At 34.6% G+C, this 25889-nt stretch overlaps 1 protein-coding gene across 4 annotated transcripts in view; it reads left to right on the forward strand.

Moving 5' to 3' along the window:
• Positions 1-25465, forward strand: part of PHF20 (PHD finger protein 20) — a 132644-nt gene extending 107179 nt beyond the window's left edge. For all 4 annotated transcript variants that reach the window (XM_031953920.1, XM_031953919.1, XM_031953922.1 and 1 more), the window contains 5 exons: positions 3487-3586; positions 15509-15704; positions 16737-17133; positions 18586-18769; positions 22999-25465. In XM_031953920.1, the coding sequence (XP_031809780.1) occupies positions 3487-3586; positions 15509-15704; positions 16737-17133; positions 18586-18769; positions 22999-23141 (1020 nt within the window). In that variant the 3' untranslated portion in view covers positions 23142-25465. The remainder of the gene's footprint in view (positions 1-3486; positions 3587-15508; positions 15705-16736; positions 17134-18585; positions 18770-22998) is intronic.
• The last annotated feature ends 424 nt before the right edge of the window (positions 25466-25889 follow it).

Consider the following 25889-nt stretch of genomic DNA (forward strand, 5'->3'; position numbering starts at 1 on the left):
TGCTTGCATGTACCTTGCACTTTTTCTGTTTTTCAATCTTGATTTTATTCTAATATCTTTTGCTATTTCATAATCATTGATTTATTTGGTCTATTCTAATTTTTAGGGAATCTGTTACTTGGGTATGGTTTACTACTCTTTGTTCTAAGTTATTCACTCATTAAAATTCTTAGGTCTTTTTAAAAAAATTCTTCTAAGTATGCATCTTATTCTTTTTAAAAATATAATTTTAATTTCAGAATTTCCTTTCTTCCACTTTTCCTTTCTTGCTCATTGAGAAAGAAAGAAGAAAAATTGTTACAAATAACTTAGTTAAGAAAACAAATTCTGTCATTAACTATCTTCCCTAACTTCCCAACTCCTCCTCTTCCCCTTTTCTCCCCCACACACAAAAGAAAAGAAAGGAAATATGCCTTGATTTGCACTCTCAGTCTATCAGCTCTCTAATTGGAGGTAGATAGTATGTTTCATTGAAAATACTTTAGAGTTATAATTGCTTGATCATTATGTTGATTAAATCTTTTAAAGTTGTTTATCTTTATTTGTTTTTCTAAAATAGGATTACTTAAGTTGTCTATTTCCTGTCCTGTTAATCTAGGTAATTTTTATTTTTGTAAATATTCATTTCTTATATATCATTAGCTTTATTGGCATACAATAGATCTCATAATTGATTTCATTTCTTCATTGGTGGTTAATTCACTTTTTAAAATTTTCATAATGATAATTCAATTTTCTTTCCTTTTTTAAAATAACTCGGTAGTAGTGGTTTATATATTATATTATTATTTTGTTTTCAATAAACTACTTCCTAGTTTTATTTATTCCTTTTTTTTGCTTTCAATTTTTCTTAATCTCTCTTATAACTTTCAAACTTTCTATTTTTGTATTTAATTTTTCTGTTAAAAATTTTCTAATTGAGTTTGATTAGAATAGTAGTCTATCTTCAATTGATGATTATGTATAGAAATATAAAAATTTCCTTACATACTACTTTGGCTCCCACAAATTGTATTATGTTGTTTCATTGTTGTCATTAAGGAAATAATTGATTCTATTTTTCTTTAACGTGCCCATTCTTTAGGATTATATAGTTTCCAATTAATTTTTAATCTTTAATTTAAAAGTCCTTTACTAAATATCATTTCTTAGTGCTTTGTTGTTCTTGTTCACTCACTTGAATAATTTCTGAGTCTTTTTGACCCTATTTGGGTTTTTTTGGGCAAAGATATTAGAGTGGTTTCACATTTTCTGCTCCAGCTCATTTTTTACAGATGAGGATCTGAGTCAAATATGGGTTAAGTGACTGGTTCAGAGTCACATAGCTTGTAAGTGTTTGAGGCTGATTTGAACTCAGGAAGATGAGTCTTTCTGACTCCAGGTTCAGCACTCTCTGTCTACTATGTATCTAGCTGCCTTATATTATGGTCAGTAAAAGATGCACTTAACATTTTTGCTTTTCTCCATATATTTGTGAGTTTTTTATGCCCATTTTAAAATGTTAAACTTTTTTGTACAGAACTCATGCTCAGCTGAGAAATTATACATTCTTTCTATTCTCATTCAATATTTTTCAGAGATCTGTCTATCATATCTGATTTTTCTAAACTTCTATTCAGGTGCTGAATTTATTTTTTATGGTTTTATTAGATTTATGTAGGTCTGAGAGGAGTAAATTGCAAGCTCCCACAATGTTTCTTTGCTTTATGTATATGCCCCAGTAAGTTAGCCTCCACTCAGCTCCAAAATGATTTTCTTAAGTCAAGTCTTACTATATCACTTTTCTATTTCCTGTTTCCTCTAAGGATAATGTTAAATCACTCTGGTATTCACAACTCTTCATGACTTCATACCAATTTACTTTTCCAGCTTTATTATACATAATTTCTCTTCTGATACTCTATGATCTAATCATATGGACTTTATTATTGTTCTTCATACATGACACTCCATTTCCTATCTCCAGAATTTTGTACTGACTATATAGTCCATGCTTGAAATACACTTCTGCCTCCTTTCTGCCTATTAGTAAACCCATTTTCCATCAAAACTCAGGTTGAACACAACCTTCTACATGAGGCTTTTTCTGACCCCTTAACTACTACTGCATTCCCCCTTAAAAGTTGCCATGTGTATCTTTTATATATCCTTGAATATATATGTTTTGTGTTCCCCCATCATCCCCTGCTCTGGAATTTAAGTATCTTTAGAACAGGCATTGTTACCTTTTTTTTGTATCCTCAGTGCCTAGCATGGTACCTAGCACATTTTAGCATCTTAAATGTTTGTTGATTGGTTCTATACCTTCAGAAACATCTTTTATTTATTTATTTTACCTACTCATGCTTGAAAGTGTTTTCTTTTTTGTTTTTTTTTTTAAATCATCTTTTTAGCAGTTCAGGTGCATTACTTGAATGCATTTGTATTCTTAAATACCTTCTGTACATCCCCTGATATATCTTTCCTAGGATTTCAGACTTGGAAGAGAACCTAGGGACCAACTAGTTCACTTCTGAAGTAGTACATGAACTACTTCTATGGTACATTTGGGCTATTATTCAACCTCTTGAACACCTCCACTGAGAGGAAGCCCCTTATAAAATGATCAGTTACTGCTTATGAGAGCTTTCTTGAACACCTCCACTGAGAGGAAGCCCCTTATAAAATGATCAGTTACTGCTTATGAGAGCTTTCTTTGCTAGAAAATTCCCCTTTTATTGAGCTAAAATTACCCTCTTCTGACTTTTCACCCACTAGTTCTAGTCCCGGTCTATCTAAGCACAGGTATTTTGAATGAATTTACTTAAAGCTGTAATGGAAGGATAAGAGTTAGAGACTAATGAAATAAATAGCTTTCAGTAGCATAAAACTCACTGGGTATGTTGCATTTTGATAGTATTAGAAGAAAACTAAGATACATTATCCTGTGTGTTCTATATATGAAATTGTTTGACTTGAATTACGATTTCAGGTTTGTGATTAACATATCAATTAATATTGCTATTAAACATGTACTTATCCACTTACCTCATTCTTTGAGGCACACCAAAAGTCTCATCTCTTCTATAGAGCTTTTCTCTTCTCCAGCTTACTGTTGCTCCCATTTCTCAACTCTCTTAGCACTAAGTTGTACTTTATTTGTTTCAGGTATGTTTCTCTTGCTCTCTCTAATGAGATCATGAGTTTCTTAATATAGTCACTATATTGTGTATTTTGATGTTCATAATTAATATTGAAAGAGTTGAAAATATTTTATTGGTTGATTTCTCTTCCTCTTCCCCTTCCCTTTGCTTGGTTCCCTGATAATTTGTCCTTAAAACATAAACAGAAATAAGAATCTTTGTCAATGCTGTCAGACTAGCTGGGAAAGTCTTACTTGTTAATAAATAAGCTATAGATGGTGTGAAGGGAAGGCTTTCCAGGGTGGTTGTCATAAGAATATATTTGACATCTCTGCAATCTGATTTTGTTGCTTAATTTCTGCAGTGTGAAGAATGTCAATGCTGGCAGCATGGCGTGTGCATGGGTTTGCTAGAAGACAACGTGCCTGAGAAATACACCTGCTATATTTGCCAAGATCCTCCAGGTATAGATTCCTAGTGTTACAATTCAGGATGATTTCTCAATATTTGCTTGTACACTCAGAATCAGTTTTTGAGGAAGGAATTTCCATGACTGCTTGTAGTAAACTAAACTTTATTGGCATGAACCATACTAATGAGTAAATTTGTGATTAAGTTGGAATTTACTGGAATTTATATTAGCTTGGAAATCATTTTCACAGAGAGTGAAAATTGTAATGTGATCTAGATTCAGACAAGGAAGGAGAGTTGCTACAAAACTTAGTCTGTGGGATACCATGAATAAACACCACACAGCGACATGTTTTTTGCATATTTGGAAAGTGACATTTTGTTATTCATTTAAGGGAGCCATTGTGAATCATTATATCTACCTAGGCAAATCATACTTGGATCTTTGGCTCTTAATTTCCTTTTGTATAATGAGGGAGTTGGACAGTATAATCTATCAAGTTAATTCTAGTTTCAGTGGCACATGGTAAGCAATTATTTAATTCTTTTTGAATTGAGGTCCTCCAAGGCGCTTATGGCAATATTGTAGAATTTCTTATTTTTGAAAGTAATAAAGAGTATTTCTTTGAAAGTATTTTAAGTGCTTTCAGTAATCCAGTCATTCCTTCTACTTAGATTAGTGATCCTTTACTTTGGAACCAAAAACTTATAGTAAATAAATATAGATTATTTACTGATAATTCATATTTTTACCTTTTAACAAATTATTTAGCACTTTATGATGCAAAATCTTATGTTTCCTCACATTCTTAGAATCTTCTTTCATGTTTCTCAAACCCCTGAATCTTGTTTTCTTAATGAAATAGATGTGAACAAAACCTTTCTTCCACATACTGTCTTGTAGTAGTATAAATTAATAGTTATGAGTATAAGCACGTAAAATTAAGAGAAATTGTTCTTAAAAATCTAAATATAGTTCCTCAGAATTCTTTAAAATGTATGAGGGTCTGTTTTTGTCGCTTGCATTTTTGATTTCCTTCTCAGGCTAATTCTACATTATTTCACAGTCTGATTCTTTTTGTGCAGCAAAACAACTATGGATATGTACACATATATTGTATCTAACATATACTTTAACATTTTTAACATGTATTGATCTACCTGCCATCTAGGGGAGGGGGTGAGGGAAAGGAGGGGAAAAGTTGGAACAGAAGGTTTTGAAAGGGGCAATGCTGAAAATACCCATGCATATATCTTGTAAATAACAAGCTATTAAAAAAAAAATGTATGAGGGTAAACATTATGAACATAATGAACAAGAAAGGCACAATAGCCTCAAAAAATTTTTTCAATCATCAGCAAAAATTCATATTTTCACCCTCCCAATACAAATACTCCTTACTCCTTAAGAACTAAACAGAACAAAATTCAGTAAAATATGTATAGTTAACTGAATCAAATTTCTCACATTGGCCATGTTAAAAAAAATTACTTTGAATCTGTACTCTAGTCTTTCACCTAACTGTAGATAGTGAATAACACATTTCATCATTAGAGCGAGGAGTCTCATGTTCTTAAGAATATCTAGTTTTGGAGGCAGCTAGATGGCGCAGTAGATAAGAGCATCAGCCCTGAAGTCAGGACTACCCGAGTTCAAATCTGCCCTCAGATACTTAATACTTCCTAGCTGTGTGATCCTGCACTTAACCTCAATTGCCTTAGCAAAAAAAAAAAAAAGAATACCTAGTTCTTCCAAAGTTGGTGTCTTTACCATTGTATAATTTGTTTCTCTGGTTCTGTTCACCTCTCTGCCTCAGTTTATAGAAGTTATCTCAGGTTTCTCTAAAACCATCTCATCACTTCTTTTTTTTATAAATATAAAGTTTTTAATAGATTTAAAAATTGATAAAGTATTAGCATAATTTCATCAAAAAGGACAGGAAAATCAAATTTCCAAAATGAGAAATGAAGAATGAATCAACATCAAATAGAATTGACATAAAAAAAACTTACTAAGTTGAATGAATTAAGCAATGAATTAAAGGAATATGTAAATTAATTTTTAAAATAGAGGTAATCAAAAAACATATGTTGGGCATATATTATGTGACCATCATTAAACTAGGTATTGAGGATAGAAATGCAAACATGAAATAGCTCTTATCCTCAAGAAGTTTATATTCTAATAATAAAGATAAATTAAGCAATTCATATCTTATACAAGAGGGGCAAAAATTCAGATCTCTCTCATTTCTCATATCTAATCTGTGGCCTATTCCCATACACTGGCACCAACCTGGTACAAACCCTCATCATCTCATGCCTGCATGACTTCAAAAGTTTTTGGATTGGTTTCTTTCCATTCTTATGGACCTCTGACAAACTGAAATTCCAAAAGCACCAAAGCACAAGTCTGATCATGTTTCTCCCTTCTTCTCCCTTAATAAACTGTTATTACAGCCATTTCATCATATCTTATATAATATTTAGATACCATAACTTTTTTATTCATTCTTTAATTTATAGGTATACTTTCAGATTTACATTCTTTGCCATCCCAAAAGAGTTACAAATATTTTTCTACATCTTTAGAGTTTGTTTTGCTTTAGAATAATCCTTTCCTTAATCAGCCTTCCTAATTCTCCCTCCCCTTATGTCTTTTCCCTCTTATTTCTCTGTTGAGTGAAATTATTTTTGTACCCACCAGTCTGTGTTTGTGCGTCTCTATTTATTCTTCCCTCCTTTGACCAGTTCAGATGAGAATGAATCATCTGTTTTGAATTATCAGCTATTTCCTCTACCTCTTCCTCTTAGTTTGTATCGATGTCTATTTGTATGTTCATATTATGTAAAATAATATTTTTTTTTTGCCTTCTTTTCCATCCACCTCCTCTCAAGGCTTTTCTTCTTCTCTTTCAATTCTTAAGACAACAGAATCTCTCTGAAACTTCTTGTTCCTATCAGACATTATCCTCTCTGTATCCTCTGGAATGCTTGTTCCATAGGCAACAACTTGCCTTCATCTTAATTCTTTTTCTTTTCTCTTTTCATCTTCTATTTATTACTGAAACCTGGCTCTCCCGTAATTCTTCTTTTCTTCAACTTCTTTGCAGCCTTTGACACTGTTAAGCATCTTCTCCTTGATATTCTTTTCTCTCTTTTTGGGATACCACTCTATCCTGGTTCTTACACCTGATTGTCCCTTCACTGTTTCCTTTGCTGGATCTTTATCCAGATCACATCCTTTACACAAGAGTGTCCCTCAAGACATTGTCTTTTTTTCTTCCTCTCTACTTAGTCACTTGGTGATCTCATTAGCTTCATTGGATCTACTTATCATCTTTATGCTCACGAAGACCTTCTGCTTGCCTTTCAGACATTTCAAAATCGATGTCCAATATATATCTTAAATTCAGTATGTCCAAAAGTAAAATGATTTTCCTCCCTTAAACCTTCACTACCTCCTACCCTCTTTGTTAGTATATAGGGCAATACCATCCTCCCATTCTCTCCCCCTCCCAATCCTAGGTATTAGACCCAACTCCTCAATGAGTCATTCTCCCTCCATCCTCCCGTATCCAACCTGTTGCTAAGACCTGTTAATTTTGCCAGCATCTTTCAAACGTAGACCCTTTTCTTCTCTGATAGTGCCACCATTAGGTACTTTTGCTTTTTTAATTAAAGGTCCATTTTTCCCCTCCAATATTACACCCAATTTTACTAAATAAATTATTCTTGGCTATAAACATGTATGCTTTGCCTTTTGGAATATCACATTCCAAATTCTCTACCTCTTTGTAAAATGGCTGTTAATACAAAAGTGATCCTGATTATCCTCACTATTTGAATTCTTTCTAGCTATTCGCAGCATTTTTCCTTTTTCCTGAAAGCTTTGTACTTTAGCTATGATGTACTTAGAGTTTTCATAAGCATTTCTTTTATTTATTTATTTATTTAATAGCCTTTTATTTACAGGATATATGCATGGGTAACTTTACAGCATTAACAATTGCCAAACCTCTTGTTCCAATTTTTTACCTCTTACCCCCCCAACCCCTCCCCCAGATGACAGGATGACCAGTAGATGTTAAATACATTAAAATATAAATTAGATACATAATAAGTATACATGACCAAAACGTTATTTTGCTGTACAAAAAGAATCAGACTCTGAAATATTGTACAATTAGCTTGTGAAGGAAATCAAAAATGCATGTGTGCATAAATATAGGGATTGGGATAAGCATTTCTTTTAGAAGATGATCTATTTTGCCCTTTTATTTTATGTTAAAAATGTTCTTTTTATGGATGGATAGAGGTCAGAAGAGTCTGAGAAGGCTATGTTGAATGCAGAAATTTCATGACATATTTGAAATTTCACAGTATACATGGAATTGAACATACAATTTGGGAACTCCATCCAGCATTGTAAGCCATTCTGTACATCTCGTCTTTATCTTGTGCAAGAGCTGTATACTCACAAATTTCCCATGGTCTAGTGTACTGTGAACATTTTCTAGATCTGTTGAAATTGTCTGAATTATAGTGGAATACACAGGCTATTTATTGATTTTTCAAGTGACAATAACTACATAATCATTTCAGTCATACATCTGTCAGATAATTTTTATTTAACTGCTTCTGTGTTTTGGCACACTTGCTGTGAGCCCCTCCATTGCATTTAGGATTAACTATAATTTGAATCCTTTGAAAATTATAGTATTTAGCAGCTCATGCTTTAAAGCATCAGTGAAAGAATATTGTTGCTAATAAAAAAGATGCACATTTGTTTCAGGAAGATGCTTAGGATCATTAATTGAATTGTGGTATTTCCTAAAAGCAATTTGATTCACTTGTTCTATTCCTTTGAATTTTGGGGACCTCACCCATTGCCTATTTACTATACCTTTCTTTTAAATTTACTTACTGATAGATCATTTCTGTGGATTTTCCATCTGCATATTACATTCTGTATAATAAATGTTCTTCATCTTTATTTTTAAAAATGTGAATAGTTAAAAGTTGAACTCTTACCATGAATCATGAATTTCATTTGATACAGGGTTTTTAATATTCTGAGGTTGGATGCAACTTTTGTCATTTATAAATAGGAACATTTGGAAGACTTCGTTATACATAATCTCTCTTCCATTTGGACTTTGTATAACAGTGAAAAACAGCTTTGACAAGTGCTTATTTTCCTGCTTTATGCTTTAAAACTAATAATCAGAAGGCTGTTAAATAAAGTTAAATACCTATTTTGTCTTTTGAAGAATCGTATGATTTTTACATATTCATAGAAAACAACTACACCTTGGTAAATGAGAATCTGTAAGGTGGTATTATGTTCTATGTTTTATTATTATTTTCTTATTAAAGCTTTTTATTTTTCAAAACATATACTTGGACAACTTTTCAACATTAGTCCTTGCAAAACCCTGTGTTCCAATTTTCTCCCCTTTCTCCCATGCCCTCCCCTAGATGGCAAGTAGTTCAGTATATGTTAAACATGGTAGAAATATATGGTAAATCCAATATATGCATACATATTTATACAATTATAGTACTGCACAAGAGAAAAAGTGAAGCAAAATAAAACGCAAGCAAACAACAACAAAAAGAATGAAAATGCTATGTTGTGAACCACACTCAGCTCCCATGGGTCTCTCTTTGGATGTAGATGGCTCTCTTCATCACTGAACAATTGGAACTGATTTGAATCATCTCACTGTTGAAGAGAGCCACATCCATCAGAATTGATCATCATATAGTCTTGCTGTTGCCATGTACAATGATCTACTGGTTCTGCTCACTTTACTTAGCATCAGTTCATGTAAGTCTCTCCAGGACTCTCTGAAATCATCTTGCTGGTAGTTTCTTTTTTTTTTTTTTTTTAGTTTTTTTATTTTATTTTATTTTATTTTTTTATTTAATAGCCTTTTATTTACAGGTTATATGCATGGGTAACTTTACAGCATTAATAATTGCCGAACCTCTTGTTCCAATTTTTCACCTCTTACCCCCCACCCCTTCCCCTAGATGGCAGGATGACCAGTAGATGTTAAATACATTAAAATATAAATTAGATACACAATAAGTATACATGACCAAAATGTTATTTTGCTATGCAAAAAGAATCAGACTCTGAAATATTGTACAGTTAGCTTGTGAAGGAATTCAAAAATGCAGGTGGGCGTAAATATAGGGATTGGGAATTCAATGTAATGGTTTTTAGTCATCTCCCAGAGTTCTTTCTCTGGGCGTTGCTGGTAGTTTCTTACAGAAAAATAATATGCTGTAACATTCTTATACCATAACTTATTCAGCCTTTCTCTGACTGATGGGCATCCATTCAGTTTCCAGTTTCTTGCCACTATAAATGGCTGCTACAAACATTTTTGCACATATGTGCCCCTTTCCCTCCTTTAAGATCGCTTTGGGATATAAGCCCAGTAGAAACACGGCTGGGTTAAAGGATATGCACAGTTTGATAACTTTGGGTATAGTTTCAAATTGCTCTCCAGAATGGTTGGATCTGTTCATAGTTCCACTAACAATGTTATCAGTGTCCCAGTTTTCCATATCCCTTCCAACATTTGTCATTATCTTTTCCTGTCATTTTAGCCAATCTGAGAGATGTGTTGTGTGTAGTCTGAATTTACATTTCTCTGATATAGTGATTTGGAGCACCTTTTCATATGACTAGAAATAGTTTCTTGAAAATTGTTCATATCTTTTGACCATTTATCAATTGGAGAATGAATTGAATTCTTATAAATTTGAGTCAATTCTCTATATATTTTAGAAATGAGGCCTTTATCAGAACCTTTGAATGTAAAAAAGTTTTCCCAATTTATTGCTTTCCTTCTAATCTTGTCTGCATTAGTTTTGTTTGTACAAAAACATTTTAACTTAATATATTATCAAAATTATCTATTTTGTGATCATTAATGATCGATCTCCAGTTCTTCTTTGTTCACAAATTCCTTCCTCTTCCACAGATCTATGTTTTTCTAATTTTTACTGTTTCTAATTTTATTCTTTATGTCTAGATCATGAACCCCTTTTAACCTTATCTTGATATATAGTGTTAGGTGTGGGTCAATGCCTAGTTTTTGCCATACTAATTTCCAATTTTCCCAGAAATTTTTGTCAAATAGTGTATGTTCTATATTTTAAAAAATAACAGACAGATATGGTAGGACTTTGTAATCCCTGCAAGGATTTAAATATATGGTGAATCAGGCAATAAGCATTTGTTCAGTTGTATTCCAGGCACAATGAAAGAGTAGAAGTAGGAGAACAGCCAGCATACTATTGGCTGTAGTTGAGGTTTGAGATGATCTTGGTCTTTTAACACAGTAGTGGGAATGATGGAAGAGAGAAGGGAATATATAATAAAGATTTTAGGTAAACAGGCTTTGGTAATCGATTGGATATGGAACAAGAGGGAGGGCAGGGAGTTAAGGATGACATCTAGGTGATGTGACAGGGAGGAAAGTGATACCTTCAGTAATGATAGGAAATTAGGAAGAAGGGAATTTTGGGGACAAATGATAAAGAGTTATGTTTTCCACATGTAGAAATGTTTACAGGATATCCAGCTCAGAATAGCTTAATAGAGAGTTGGAAATTAAAAATTGAAGGTCACACCAAGGTTAAGTTCTATGATTAGATCTGAGAATCATCAACATAAAGATGAGAGTTAAATCCCTGAGAGTTAATGACATCACCTGCAATATAAAGGAAGAAAAGACGACTTAGTTCAGAGACCTGGGGTTGGCACTCAAGTTCAACTGGTGTGATCTGGACAAAGATCCTGCAAAACTCTTGGTGGAGTTGTGAAAAAATGTCTAACCGTTTTGGAAAGTAGTTTGGAAGTATGCTTCATAAGCTATTAAACCATGCATACCTTTTGATCTAGTAATACTTTTAATGGGTTTGTACTCCAAAAAGGTCAAAGAAAAGGGAAAAGGACTTATGGACCCCCAAAAATATTTATAGCAGATTTTTTGGTTGTTTTGAGTTTTAACAGGTTTTTTTGGGGGGTGTGGCTAAGAATTGGAAACAAAGAAGTTGCCTATCAGTTGGGGCGCACAGCTGAACAAATTATGGTTGAATGTGTTGGAATAATGTTGTGTTACAAGAAATGATGAAATGGATAGTTTCAGAGAAATCTGGAAAGACTTGTGTGAACTCATGTAAAGTGAAGTGAGCAGAACCAGTAGAACAGTTTATACAAGAGCAATAAGGAACTTTGATCAACCCAGTGATCAACTACAATTCCAAAATACTAATGATGAAACATGCTATTCATTTTCAGAGAGAGAACAGGTCAACTTGAGTACAAATTAAAACTCCTCCCTTCCTTTCTTGTTCCCTTTCACTTTGTAATTATCTTCTTTCTCTTGCCTTCTCAGTTGGATAGAAAAAGAGGGAGATTATTCATGATTGAAAATAAAATTTGAATTTCAGAAAAATCAAAGATCCAGCTAACTTGCCTTCTCAGTTGGATAGAAAAAGAGGGAGATTATTCATGATTGAAAATAAAATTTGAATTTCAGAAAAATCAAAGATCCAGCTAATTCAAAGATACTAAAAAGGAGGAGTCAGAGAGGTTGGAGGAGAACCAGGAGGAAAACCAGGACTGAGTCATGTCTTAAAAATTTGGAGAGAGGAGAGTATCCAAAAGATAGTCATAGATAGTCTCGTATACAAAGGGAGATCAAGAAGACTTGAGGATTGAGGAAAAGTTTGACAGTTTAAGAGATCATTAGTCACTTTGGAGAAAGACACTTGAGTTGAATGATACCAGCTTCACTTAGAATTAAGAAGAGAGTGAGAACTGAGGAAGTAGAGGTACTGAGATTAGATAGCTTTCTCAAGGAGTTCAGCCACAAAAAGCATAAGGAATATGGGTAGTAGTGGAGATAAAAGGATTAAGTGAGGAGTTTTTGAGGATTAGGAAGTAAACTGCGATGGAAGGGGATTATTTGTATATATAGAAATGTTATCCTTAGGAAAAGAGCTTCTCTTCCTGTGATACTAAGAGAAAAGCAGAACTAGTTGCAGAAGGCATTTGTACATGAGGAGGAAGAAGCCTTCAGTGAATGGCCTTAATGTTTCCAGTGAAATAAAGGGCAAGGAGACAGAACCTTGGGAGAATTGAAGAGAGATGAAAAGGTATGGAAAAGCTGATGTGGTATAGTGAGAGAGGTTTAGGAAGAGGTAAAAAAGAATTTGCGACTGGGATGATGGCTCTTTTGAGATCATGTAACCTAAGTCTGTAATGGATTCATGTGACAAGATTTTCTTCAGCACATGAGCAGAAGAGAAAGCAGCTGCTGATGGGACTGATTCTAGGTAGAAGTTTAACATGGTAAAATCAATGAAAGGATAAGGTGTTTAAGGACTCTCAAAAACCAAAGGGACAACGTAGGAGAACTCCAGTTCAGGGTTGATGGCCTAGAAAGAAACTGAGGTCACTCAAGTATTGGAAATCACAGTGAGGATGAGGAGTAGGTTTTGGGTTTGCAAGGCAGTAGATGAGATGGAATGACACCAGTTAAAAATTCATGTAGTTGCAAATTTTGTGTTTGGGCAGTAGTAGCAGAATCAAGGGGGTAATGACCAACTCTGTAGCTGAGGTGGTAGAGAGAAGAAGGGCATAGGAATTGTGAAGGGTGAGATATTTTCTCTACTTAGCCTTCATCAAGGGTGCTTTCAATTTTTGTATGTAAAGGTACATGTTGAATAGAGGCAGTAAAGTATGAGTAGTATCCAGTACTTGGAATCACAAAAACTTTAGGTTCAGATTCCTCATATCTAAAATAAGAAGTTTGATTCTGACTTTCAAGGTCCTTTTCATCTCTGAATCTTGATTTTATATTTCTTGGAGTATTTGCATAAAGATTTTATAGAGATGAGAACAAAGACAAAGGGAATTTGGTTGTTATCGATATTTTGGTTGCCTTTTTAAGCATTGAAGTCCATGATCTTTCCCTTAAGTATTTATGATATTCTTACCTCATTTGACACCTTAAGAATTGTTCCCTTAATTCTCCCCAAAATTTGTTAACTCCAGCAAAGACATGCTCTATATATAGAATTCAACTTTTTTTCTTTTCCTTACCTTAGTGCCATTTCTATTTCCTTATGTAGCACATGAGTGCCTGTGATGCTAGAGTTCAAATGTAGTAGCTTCTCCATCATTAATGTATAAAAATGTATGTATCACTGATATTAAAAAATTTGTTTTTAAAAAAGAAATCATTAAAGATCTTTCCATTTTTGACTGTGCTTTTCCTTCAAGTATGGATTTTAAAATGCCTTCTGGATGATCTCAGACAGATCATCCAAAAGGTATTTTAAAACTGTTTAAAAACAATTATTTGGAAATCTTCTCAAGTTTTCATTAAATTTGTTCTCCTCTTTTTCTCCTCCTTCTCACTGCTGATAAGTTTCTACCATCCTTCTCTGGAAGGTTTTATTAACAAGTTTATTTCCTAAACTGCTATTGCCTTTGGCTGCTACACAAAGTAGCTTTACAAAGATAAAAATTTTATTTTCTTTTGATCTTGGTTTGCCACTTAATTTTACCTGTGGATAAATTTAGGGAAAGGTAATTGTATTGGTTTCTAATTTTTATCTTTTTCCTATTTTAATAGTTTATCTAACAGTGTCAAGATGGATTTCCTGAGTTGCATGCTGTATCTTATTATTATTTATTTTTTACTTTGCTCTAATAAATTTTGTAGTCTGATTTGATATATCATTGATTTGGAAATTATTCCCACATATTGAATGTTCCTCATGTTCAGGACCACTAACCTGATTGAAATATAGTATTCACAATATGTACATTTGAAATTTTTTTGGTAGTCTACAGGATTTTAGATCCTTTCATTTCTTATTTCTGTACAATGTTTTCCAACATATTTTGCCTTCCTCGCTGTACACTGAAGTCACTAAATATTCAAAAAGAGTTTGATTAAATTTGTAGAATCTTCTTAAATTCTTGTAGAATTTACCTTCTCATCTTCCTGTTGATATTGACACATAAGCTACAATTATTTTCTTATCAATTATATGCAAATTGTGGCATATGCTCAATATAACAGTGAGGTGATCAAGTATCCCACGAGCTAAAAGTTTCTTCTTATTTTTGGACATTTTATTTGCTTTTCTAAACAAAATCTGTGATCCTTCTTTTAGCCTCAACTTCTTATTGCCTCCTCCTTCCTTTCATAACAACAGTATAAAGATAGATGTATGTTTAAGTTTCTTCAATAGTATGTCATTGAAAAGGTTTTTGTATTTAAGATATCAATAACTAAATTTATATATTTAGAAATTATGTGATTCTTAGCACACCTTGCTCCCTTTTATAACCCCATTGTCTTTATTAAAGAAGTGGAATGGGCTATTTCAACAAGAGCCTCTGTAATTGGAAAGAAGAGAAATGTATGTTTATAAAAAGTGGGTTCTAGTTACATGCTGTCGGCAAGAAATATACATGTTTGTGTGTAAAAGGTAGAGGAACGGAGAAGGCTCCTCTTTGGAAAACTTGCTTAAAGAACCTGAACAAGTATCAGATAGGATAAAGGGACCCTTAGGTACATTGTGATGTTTAATTGGAAGGGGTACTTATAATAACAGATCCATTGAAGTAGAAAAGAATGTTTCCTAAGTGATTTGAGTCAGAAAGTAGTCATGATTGATGTTCTTCAATTGAATAAAGGAATCCTATTTAGGAATTTTGATTTAAAACTTCTACTCTGCACAGCTTCCTTAGCTTTTCTTACCATCCCTAGCCCCAGAGGTACTGGGAAATATTTCTTCCCAAATCCAGCACTGGAAGATTTGTTTGTGAATTATGCATAAACTATATTGTCTCTATCCCAGTCTATGTCTCAATACATATCTCTAGTATTGAACATGTTGCATTTTTTAATCACTCTTCATTCTTTCTTCAGGTCAGAGACCTGGCATAAAATACTGGTATGAGAAGGAATGGTTAAGTCATGGCCATATGCATGGTTTGGCATTTTTAGAAGATAATTACTCCCATCAGAATGCCAAGAAAATAGTTGCTACTCACCAGCTTCTTGGTGATGTGCAGAAGGTGATAGAAGTTCTACATGGACTACAGCTAAAGATGAGAATTTTACAGTAAGTGTAAAGTGACTTTTTGAAAACATTTGAGTGGGCATGTGCTGGAAGTGAACAATATTACAGAAAAAGAAGAAATGGCTATAGGAAGAAGAACATTTTCCCTCCTAATCTCTGATTTTAGAAATGGAATGGTCAAAGAGGGGTAAATTGTGACTCTGGACTATAGTTGCAGTTGTTGGGTTGTTGTAGTTATAGGATAGGTAAAATTGTCAACTAAGCACAGTTAGATGTTTCCTACGACAGTGATCCCTTCTGACTGGGAAGGTTTCATATTCAGTGAAATTAACCCCCCATCCCAATTTGTAATATAAAACCCAATTCTAAATAATAATTTAAGTGAGATATTGCTTATTGATATATTATGATTAATATTTTTTAAAAGTTTTACTTAATTTTAGACTCTAGAAGCTAGCATACTTTTTCCCAACCATCTGTGCTTGAAGTCAGGAAGATTTAAAATAAATCTGGTCTCAGAATCTTAGTAGCTATGTGATCTTGGGAAAGTTGCTCAACCTCAGTCTGTCTCAGTTTCCTCCTTTGTATAATGGGGATAATAATAGTACCTATCTCCTAGGTAGTTGAGAGGTTAAAATGAGATATTTTATAAAGTGTTTTGCAAACCTTAGAATGGTCATATAAAATTTTTTTTTCTGTGAAATGGCAGAATACTTGTAATTTGAATATTTGGATGATAATGAGTTATTTGCTTGATACTGATGTTTCTATTTTGTTATTACTCTTTAGAGCTTTAGATGTGAGGAAATATATAGAAGTGTGACATGTAATCACATCTTGCTGATTAACTTGTCTTTTCTTGGACAGCTCACAAGTGTCATATGTAATGAAATAACAGAAAATTTTGTTAGGTGAATTTGTTTCAAAAGTTTCTCTTTTTGGACTGATTCCCCTGTACTTTACCGATCAAGTCACATGTAGGCTCTTCTCCCAAGCGTGTATGTGTGTAGTCTTCAAGATAAGGGATCCTCTTGAGTTACTCTAGAAAACTTTTCTGGGTTATTTTCCTCTCAGGAGCAAAGAGCACCCTGATTTACAGCTGTGGTGTCAGCCCTGGAAGCAGCACTCCAGGGATGAGAAGTCTCACCCCAAACACATCCTTCACATTGAAGATAAGACAAAGGAGGAGATACCGAGTTATAGAACTTTCAGTGGAACAGTAGAAAAAACACTGCCCTTTCCTTCCATGGAAGAATCTTATATCACCAGTGAACACTGCTATCAGAAACCCCGGGCCTATTATCCTGCTGTAGAACAGAAGCTGGTAGTAGAGACCAGAGGATCAACTATGGATGATGATGTTAACCCCATCCGGGAAAATGGGGATGATGTGTTATCAGAAAGATTTGGGTGGGAATTAGATCAAGAAAAAATCAAAATTCAGAATGAATTGAGACATACTTACTCAAAGGTATGTTGGTATCTCTTGACTCTCCTCAGCATATATAATGTTTGTGACATATGAAATAACCTACTTTGTTACCAAATTTTCTCAGACCTAAATATATTGTTGAATTTGCTTGATTTTTGTGTTTGCTGGTGTTTCGGTTGTGTGCAGGGCCAGTACATGTGAGTAACATATAGTCATATAGAATATGAGAACCAGAAGAGACTTTTGAGTATCTAGTTGAGCTCCTTTCATTGTACAGATGAACATCCTGAATTTTAGGGATGGGAAGGGCATGTCTAGGACCACACAACTAGTTTGTAACTAGATTTTACATCTCCTATCTTGAGGCCAGGGGAAATTCCGCTGTAGCTCTCTACCCTGTTTCCTTCTTCCATATGGAAGCTATACATAGGCACAACCATCCCCAAGTGAGGAGTGAGGAGAGTAATGGTGCTGGTGATTCTACCTTGGGATAAATATGGGGTGTGGCAGTGAGTTCACATGATTGTGGTAGCATCCCATTAATAACTATCTAATCATTTACTAGGATAGATAATCACTAAGCCCTTCACCCCATTTGCCTTTGGGTCCTTAATCCTGACCAAGCTTGTTACTTTGAATTTCAACTTTTAGAGTGTGAAAATGTCCACAACAAGACACTGCTATACATATAAAGAGTGGGTTCCTAACAAAGAACCAAGAATTTCATATTAGCATTATTAAAGTCCAACTTTTGGACTTTACATACCCATACAGCTTCATGCTTTCTATATGGTATAAACCCTGATGGTAGGTACCAAGTTATATTAATTTTTCTTTCCCCTTACCATCAAGCATATTCAATAAATGTTGATTCAAAAAAATAGTATTTATTAAACCAAATACAGGACAACATCCATGGTAGATTTAAGGTTGTTCATTATGTAAGGTGCACATTTTTCAAGGATTCCTTCAAGTAATTGTCTTATCCAAGATTCATTAAGAGTCCTGTTAAAAGAAAGTTTATACTTTGGGCATTGGATTAGACAAACTCAGAAGACACTTGGAGTTCTAGAAATCTGTGATTGCAAAAAGATCTTTTGTTGACTTTAAGCAACAACAAAAGCAATCTCTCCTTTTCTTTTCCTAAAAAGCTTCAAGGATCACAGAGGGAATAAAAAGCATCTCTCTAAGGCCCAGAGTTAAGACAGATCACTTTTGTATACTCTCTCCACCTCCTTAGCCCTGGGCTAAAGTCACAGTGGCCAGTTTGAGGTGACTGAACTGTCACAAAAGAGAACCAGGTTTTCTTTTTGCCTTAGGAAGGAGAGCTTTTACAAGAGAACCAATAACTGTGCCAGTATTTATTCATAGAATTCAAACCATGAGTACTTTTCCTAGTTTTGGAACAAGTATTTGGGGAGGGAGAGAAGGGGAAAGATCAGGTTTAAGAATGAGCCATGCAGTAAGTAACACAGTGTTGTCACTCTTTAGGTGAGGGAGTGTTCTTCTAAAAAGGCTCTCTCAGAAGAAGCCCCCACACTGAAGCTGTTGGAAAAAGACAGGGAGGGAGTGGTGAATGCTCAACTCCAGTGGCAGTTTAATCTGCTCACACATGTGGAATCTCTGCAGGATGAAGTCACACACAGGATGGATTCCATCGAGAAGGAACTGGATGGTAAATTTCTCTTGTTTATAGAGATCCTTGGAACATAGGGAGGGCTTTGATCTTGTTTTCAGATCTTTGTGCTTTGGGGCCTTCTTTTCTTAAACAAACAATGTAGGCGCCATAGGTTTTTCTCTCTTCATTTCATGCTGGGGAATTCAAGTTTTGTTTTCAGTTCATGGTGCCTCCTTCCCCTGTCTAAAAAACTCACTCAACATGTTTTAAGTGTTTTCTCTGTGTCTAACAACCCACAAAAGAAACATCAATACCTGAAGTACTAAATGAATGAAAAGACTTCCTGAGAATATGGCATGGTTCCTATAAATCTGAGGAATTGGAAATAGAACTCAAAATTCCCCAGTGTGGAAGAAACAGATAAGAGAGCCTGTGGCTCCTACATATGTATATTTGTTTAGAGGAAAGAACAGGAACATAGTAGATACTTTATCTATCATGCTGAGTTGGGAACATGGAATTTTTAAGGTTTTAAATTATGTTCTAGCAAATCAGTTCTGTAAATAGTGAGGTAGTGCCAATGTTCATTCATTCATTCATTAGGTGGTTAACTAATTTGGAGTTAAAGAAAGTCTTTTGGAGATTATTCTTGAGCTGGATTTTAAATTAAATGGTGGCTTTCAGTTAATGGATATGGGGCAGTGTGTGGGATGTAGAAGACCCTTACCCAAAATGACTACTCAGAGATCATTCAGTAGAAAGCAGAAAGGTTGCTTATTAAACCTCCGGAGGATGAGCCATCCCCTCATGAGATAAGGGAAAGAGAAAGCTCATGGTAGGAGGGCTAAAAAAGTAGTAAAGATACATAGCTTTTATACAAGAGATTACTGTGGTGTTTTTCTTCTTTAAAATATAATGGTTCTCTCTGGGAGAGGAGGTTTCTTGGGGAGGTTTTCTGGAGGCAGCCTTAGTTTCAGTTAAAAGTAATAATCACCCAAATGCAGCCAAGTGCTAAAAGTTCTGATCTTTTATTGTCTCCAGTATACCCCGGTTAGTTTTTCTTAGAGATCTTTCTGCTTGGTTCCAAGAGCTCTTGCAGTTGTCCTTTGCCTCTGCTTTCTTCAGCCTCCAGCTAGCACAAAGGTGGAAGATGGAATGAATCTCTCTTGCCTCCGAGAGAGGGCTTCTCTCTGAACTGACTTGATGCTCCCCTCTCAATCTTTTCAGCTGATTGAGCCTCTGTCAGCTTCTTATATATGATCTCCCAAAGGTTGATGCCTCCCCTCTGAGAGAGGGATTAAGGGAGGTGTGAATTTGGATAACTCATACTAAACCTTGAAATCTCCCAAATGCGTGAACTCCAATGAGTACTTAAATATATTAGTGAGCTAGAGGATTTGCTAAGTATCATGTTAAATTAGCACTTTGTAAGGATTCCAACAAGATTACATCACAAGTAAGAGAGCATTGAGAAGGGGAGGGAGAGGCATCTAATTGGTATCCAGAGAGATTAGAATGGAAGTTTTCTGTTTCCCCGAAATCACGCCTTCAGGCTTCAGATAATTAAGCAGACAGTGGGCCAGCTAAGAGACTAGGACTAAATAGCTATAAATGTCAAATACTGATAAATGTCATCAGCTCAGATTAAGTAAATATGTTTATAGCTGGCCAGGGCTCAATAAATATGGGCCTGCACATATTATACAGGTCATAGGGGAAACACAGAAATAATGAAAAAAATACAGAAAAAGAATTCACATATTCCTGTAAGTTCTTCACATTATCTTCACCTTAAGCAGGAATGACCTTGATAGAAAATCTCAACAGACAGGAATGGAGAGAGACAAATAAATTGGGAATCATTGAGAAAAGTGGACATGACCACTGCTCAAGCAGCATTGTGGTGTGTAGAAAGAAAGGAGTAAAATGAAGTTATGATTGTGCAGTATTTTGCTTGAGAACTCAGAAAATTACTTCATGAAAGCTTAGCTCAAGAGATGTTTTTATGTTTTATGAAGTACCTTGAAAGCTAAACTGGGGACCAGCTACTGAAAGACAATGTAGGATTTTAAGCAAGGCAGTAACATAATGAAAGTAGTAGTTAGGAAGACTAATGGGATCCCATTTAGGAGATTGAAAAATAGAAGGCTGTTTTTGATTTAAGAGTTAAGATAAGGAGGGTCAGGACTGGGATTATGTATTAGAATTGGAAAGTGATGAATGAGTTGGATTTTCTTTTGGGAGCTGTAGGAGAGAGTCAAAGAAAAAGATTCCAAAGGCTTGTTTTTTAAGGTACAGTATTTTTTGGTGTTTGAAGCTCCTTGATAATGCATATTTTTTAAAAGGATTTGAAATTGATGTATAGCTATATCCTGGGATATGATCTGAATGTTCTAAGTCAGTACTGTTATTTGGCATTCCAGATCAAAAGTATAATTAGAGGCCAATTATATGCTCTCTGAAGATCACTTTTATTGATCAGTTTGATGCACTTGAATAATCACAGAAAAAAGAAGTTAGACCCCGGAACCCAGCAAGGAAATGGAAAAGAAATGAGTAGAAAGATGAACACATTATGAAGCATAAACTTACAGTCCACAGATGACATTCCCATTTCCCTGCAAAAGCTGTAGTAGGTACACATCAGACCCTGTGCAGGTTGTAGCCCTCCAAAGAGAGGAACATTTTTTGCTGGTTTCCTGTATCCTAATTTGTTTCATGCTGAGAAAGTTTTGTGTTGACCCCACCAAAATAACCTTTCTTTTGAGCTATGTGAGAGGAAGTAGATTATGTGATTTTCTTCCCTAGGTCTCATTTTTATCACTCTGTACTATTTTATTATTCTTGTATGTATTTGTGTTTTTAATTTTTGTGTTATTCCCCTACCAGACTAAGAGCTCACAAGGGCAATGACTGCTGACTCCATTTTTTTGGTCTCTTTGAGCATCTGGTATGCTTTTATGTGTGCCCAATAATACCTATTTGATTGAATATGATGTTCTTCAGTCCTCCTTTGCCTTCAAGCTTTGATTTACTTTTTAAGTGCAGCCAATTCTGGGGAATAGCAGAGGAGGTATGAAATGAATCTTCCTTCCCTGGCCTGCAGGATATAAGGCAGATTTGCTCATTTTAAAGTATTAATGAGGCTTATTCATCAGTTCAAATCATACAACTGAACTGAGTCAACTCTCTGGAACATCTGGGAAAAACTAAAAGTATAATTCCCTACTCTCAAGGAGCTTTACAGTCCAGTATAGCCACACAAAAGACAGTAACAAAAGGCTCCATAAGTCAAAGGATACAAATGGGAGCAGTATGACACTGTAATAGGAATGACATTGGAAAGGTACTGGATTTAAAGCAGTAGCAGTACTTGCTAATTTGAAATGAAAAGTTCTAGGTTTGAATCTGGATCTTCCCCTTGTTAAGTTACTTAACCTCTTATGCCTATTTTGGTGCTTTAAAATAAGGAATGGACTATAATCAGTCATGGGTTTTCTACCTTTTTTGTGTTGTGGATCCCTTTGGGAGGTTCTCTTTTTCCACATACACAATACATTCTCTCTCTGCATATGTGATAGTCCACCTTCATTTGAGAAAGGGGATTGATATGTTCATTGGTTACATACTCCTCAAAATAATGTTTTAAAATTCATATAATAAAAAATAAAGGATTACAAAGGAAACTTGGGAATTTGGTAGTGACTATGGATCTTGGGTCAAAAAAACCCTTTTGAATGAATGATTAGACCCTATCTTTATGTTAGGATCTTTGTGAGTTATAATTAGAGTGTGCTAAGAGGAGTTCAGTGGGTTGATTGCTCTGTTTTTGATAGCTGGAGGTCTTCATTGAATGGTAGAACTTGAGCCAGATAAGTAGAAATTGAATTGATTGGGCAAAGAGAATTCCAAACAAGAACATCAAGATCAAATAAAAGTGGGAATGAGCACAGTTCAGTGAAAGTTTAAATGTCTTTGTACAATGAATATACTATGGGGGGAGATAGGCGTGGTTGAATTAGCTTATTAATGGAGCATAAAACCAAAAGTTGTAGGTGGCATTGTTCGAATTGGGGTTCTTGCTTGAATGCTTTCAAGGGACCTAGACAGCCAATTAAGAATTTGGTGACCCATACTGCCAGGTGTTTAATAAATGCTTGATTTCAGTAATTCCCTTCTTATTCCTGATAGGAATGTGCCAAGTTGTACAAAGTTCTAAGAAACATTTTAATATTCTTAAATGCTGATGGTTGACTTGGGTGTATCTCTTTGTCTTTTGGGCACAGTTCTGGAGAGTTGGTTGGATTACACAGGAGAACTGGAGCCACCAGAACCATTAGCCAGACTCCCTCAGCTCAAGCACTGCATAAAGCAACTCCTGACAGACTTGGGAAAGGTGCAACAGATTGCGCTTTGTTGTTCCACATGAAACTGACCCTGAGGACTGCTCATTCACCATCACCAGGAAGTCTGTAGGAGGCTTTTTGTATATTTAAACAAAACTTGCATATTGAATACACAGAACATAGATTGACTTCTGGGATCCAGGCAAACTGTGATGGACACAGGGTAGGCACCGTATTCACATCAAGGCTGCAGAGAATAGGGTGCTCCAGGTCTACACAGGCTTCAAGAGCAGGAAGGCAAAGAAGAAATGTTAGGATTCCCTCCTTACACATAAATTGTTGAATGAAAATAATTTTTCTTTTTCTTTTTTTTTTTTTTTTTGCACAAACTTCACTTTAAATCGTGCCACTGATAAAGGAATTAAGAGCCAAAATGTTTATTTGAAAATGGTGTGAATCCCATTCTGCAATTTATTTAATTGATTTGTATTTCAGATTGGATCATAATAGCCTTCCTGGTTTGGTTTCTCTCACATATTTTAATTAGTGAGAGTTGTAATTTTGAACTTTGTGAGAATGTCCTTTTTATGACTTAACAATTATATGGAGGTTAAATAGTATAGGCCCAAAGCCTGTACCAAGTACTCTATATTGTTACAATAAATGACCATTTGGGCTATATTTACCCCCTAGTAAATGATTATTTTAGTTCATCATGTCTCTAGCATGAATGACTTAATATATGGTACTCGGGAAAATCAACTTAGTATGAGATTGTTTTGTTCCCAATCCCAGGATGTACCTGGGTTTTTGCTTGCATTATAGCTAACAGGCTCCTTGGGGGGAGCTGGGGGGTCTCACTGCATGTGACCTATGTTAGGTATTTCAAACTGTAGCGCGGTGTATAACCCAGGGCAGTATTTTCTACCCACCTTGTTAATATTTGATAGCTCCTGAATTTTGAAATGTAGAATTTTTTTCAAAGTTATAAACTTACTGTAAAGATTCGTTACAAAAATAGAATGTCCTTTGGGGAGTCAAGTTTATTTTATAAACTATAAGGACTTGGACCCTATGTATCACTATAAGCCTCCCCGGAGATTCACTTTTACTGTTTTCAGACACCCCACAACTCTCCCCCACCTTTACATACACACACACGTATGTGTGTGTATGTATGTATGTATGCTGCAACATTTTAATTTCCAGGTATGTCTTATTTTGTGAGATCAAAAATTATGATGCCTAAATTTCAGGTACAATGTCATTTAGTACCTTTAAGAATAATGTGTTTGTGTTACCTTTACAACCATTAATAACAGTCCTTGTATAATCTCATTGTGTTCCCTATGGTGCAGTGCAGGGGAATCTTCCTTGTGCTTTTAGATTTTTTTTCCACCATTAGTTTTGCTCATGATTATGCCACTTAAACATCAAAGCACACTTGTCCATTAGCATTTGAGAGTTAATTAATGGTTTATGAAACTGTAATATTATATGCTGCAAATATTTACTATGTAAACTTGAAATAGCCAACATCTTAATAGGAATGGTAAAATTGACAATGAATCTTTGAATTTAAGTTTTTGGGAAAGGTCCAAATTGCTTTAACATTGGAAAGGAGGGCCTTAGAGGAAGGATATTTCCTAATTCACAGTATGATAAGTATGGTAGCTGTACAGCAGAGAATATCACTAGCTGTGATAATTGGGATAAAGCTCATATGACTCTGCTTTTAAAAAGTTTTTCCCATCACTAATGCTGCTGTATGAAGAAATGCTTAATATAGTAATATTTAAATTAGAAAATTACTGGAAAGCTGTTTTACAACCAAGACAACTGAAAGGAAATAATGAACAACTGTTTTCAGATTCCTTTTGCAAAGTTCCATCTGAATACCAAATGTGAGTAACATGTAGGCCTCATTAGTAAGTTAACATTTAAAATGGTAGTTAATTGGGTTGAAACGGGTTAAATTTTTTTACAGAGCTGAGAACAGAAATGAAAAATTCTTGTTGAATTCTGCCAAGTGGCCATTTTTGTTTCATTATGCTGAGTAATTTTAAGAGGAAATAAAATTATATTTCATTTAATTTGATTTGTCAAATAGAAAGGTCTTCCTGAGAAAAGGCAGCAAAGTCAAGGTCTGAGGAATTTACTCAATTAAAGATTCAGTATGCTCCTTTTCAAGTTTCCTTTGGAAGAGTTTCTGTTCTAATATGTGATACAGAAGATGGTACAGGGATAAAAAGGGCCTCTATCCCTGAATGCTGGACCAAGTTTAGTTATCTAAAGTTGAAGTATTGGAAACAATTACTGCTGTTACCCTTAAAAAATGTCTAATTATCTAAATTTGAATTTTGTCTCTCTGGATGAAAACTATCCTACTAAAATTGTCTTGGCAGAAGCAGTTCTGGTTTGACTAAATTTTGTTTCTTTACATCAGTGATGGGTGAATGCAAGGTTGAACCTTGATGAGATGAGCCAACATTGCACTGTGGAGATGTAACTGTTTGTTTACGCACTATTAGAATGGAGGGCATTGTAAATAGAAGTTTTGCTTTGGAGCAATATTTACAAAACATGCAAACCTCTTTATTCTGTGTTTGGAAAAAATAAATAGGTTTTTGTTGTTTTATTTATTGGTACTTATTTGTTTACATCCCACCACATAAATCCCTCAATAAAACTATAGCTAACTGCTGACATTTTCTGTAAAACAAGTTTTGCATAAAACCAATGAAATCATGGATCTTCCAAAATATGTCATACCAAAGTAGGAGATGGGCTGCTGTGAAGACAAGTTACCTTACAACTTAAGAATGCAGTTC

The sequence above is a fragment of the Sarcophilus harrisii genome, chromosome 2 (assembly GCF_902635505.1).
Source record: "Sarcophilus harrisii chromosome 2, mSarHar1.11, whole genome shotgun sequence".
NCBI classification, from domain to species: domain Eukaryota; kingdom Metazoa; phylum Chordata; class Mammalia; order Dasyuromorphia; family Dasyuridae; genus Sarcophilus; species Sarcophilus harrisii.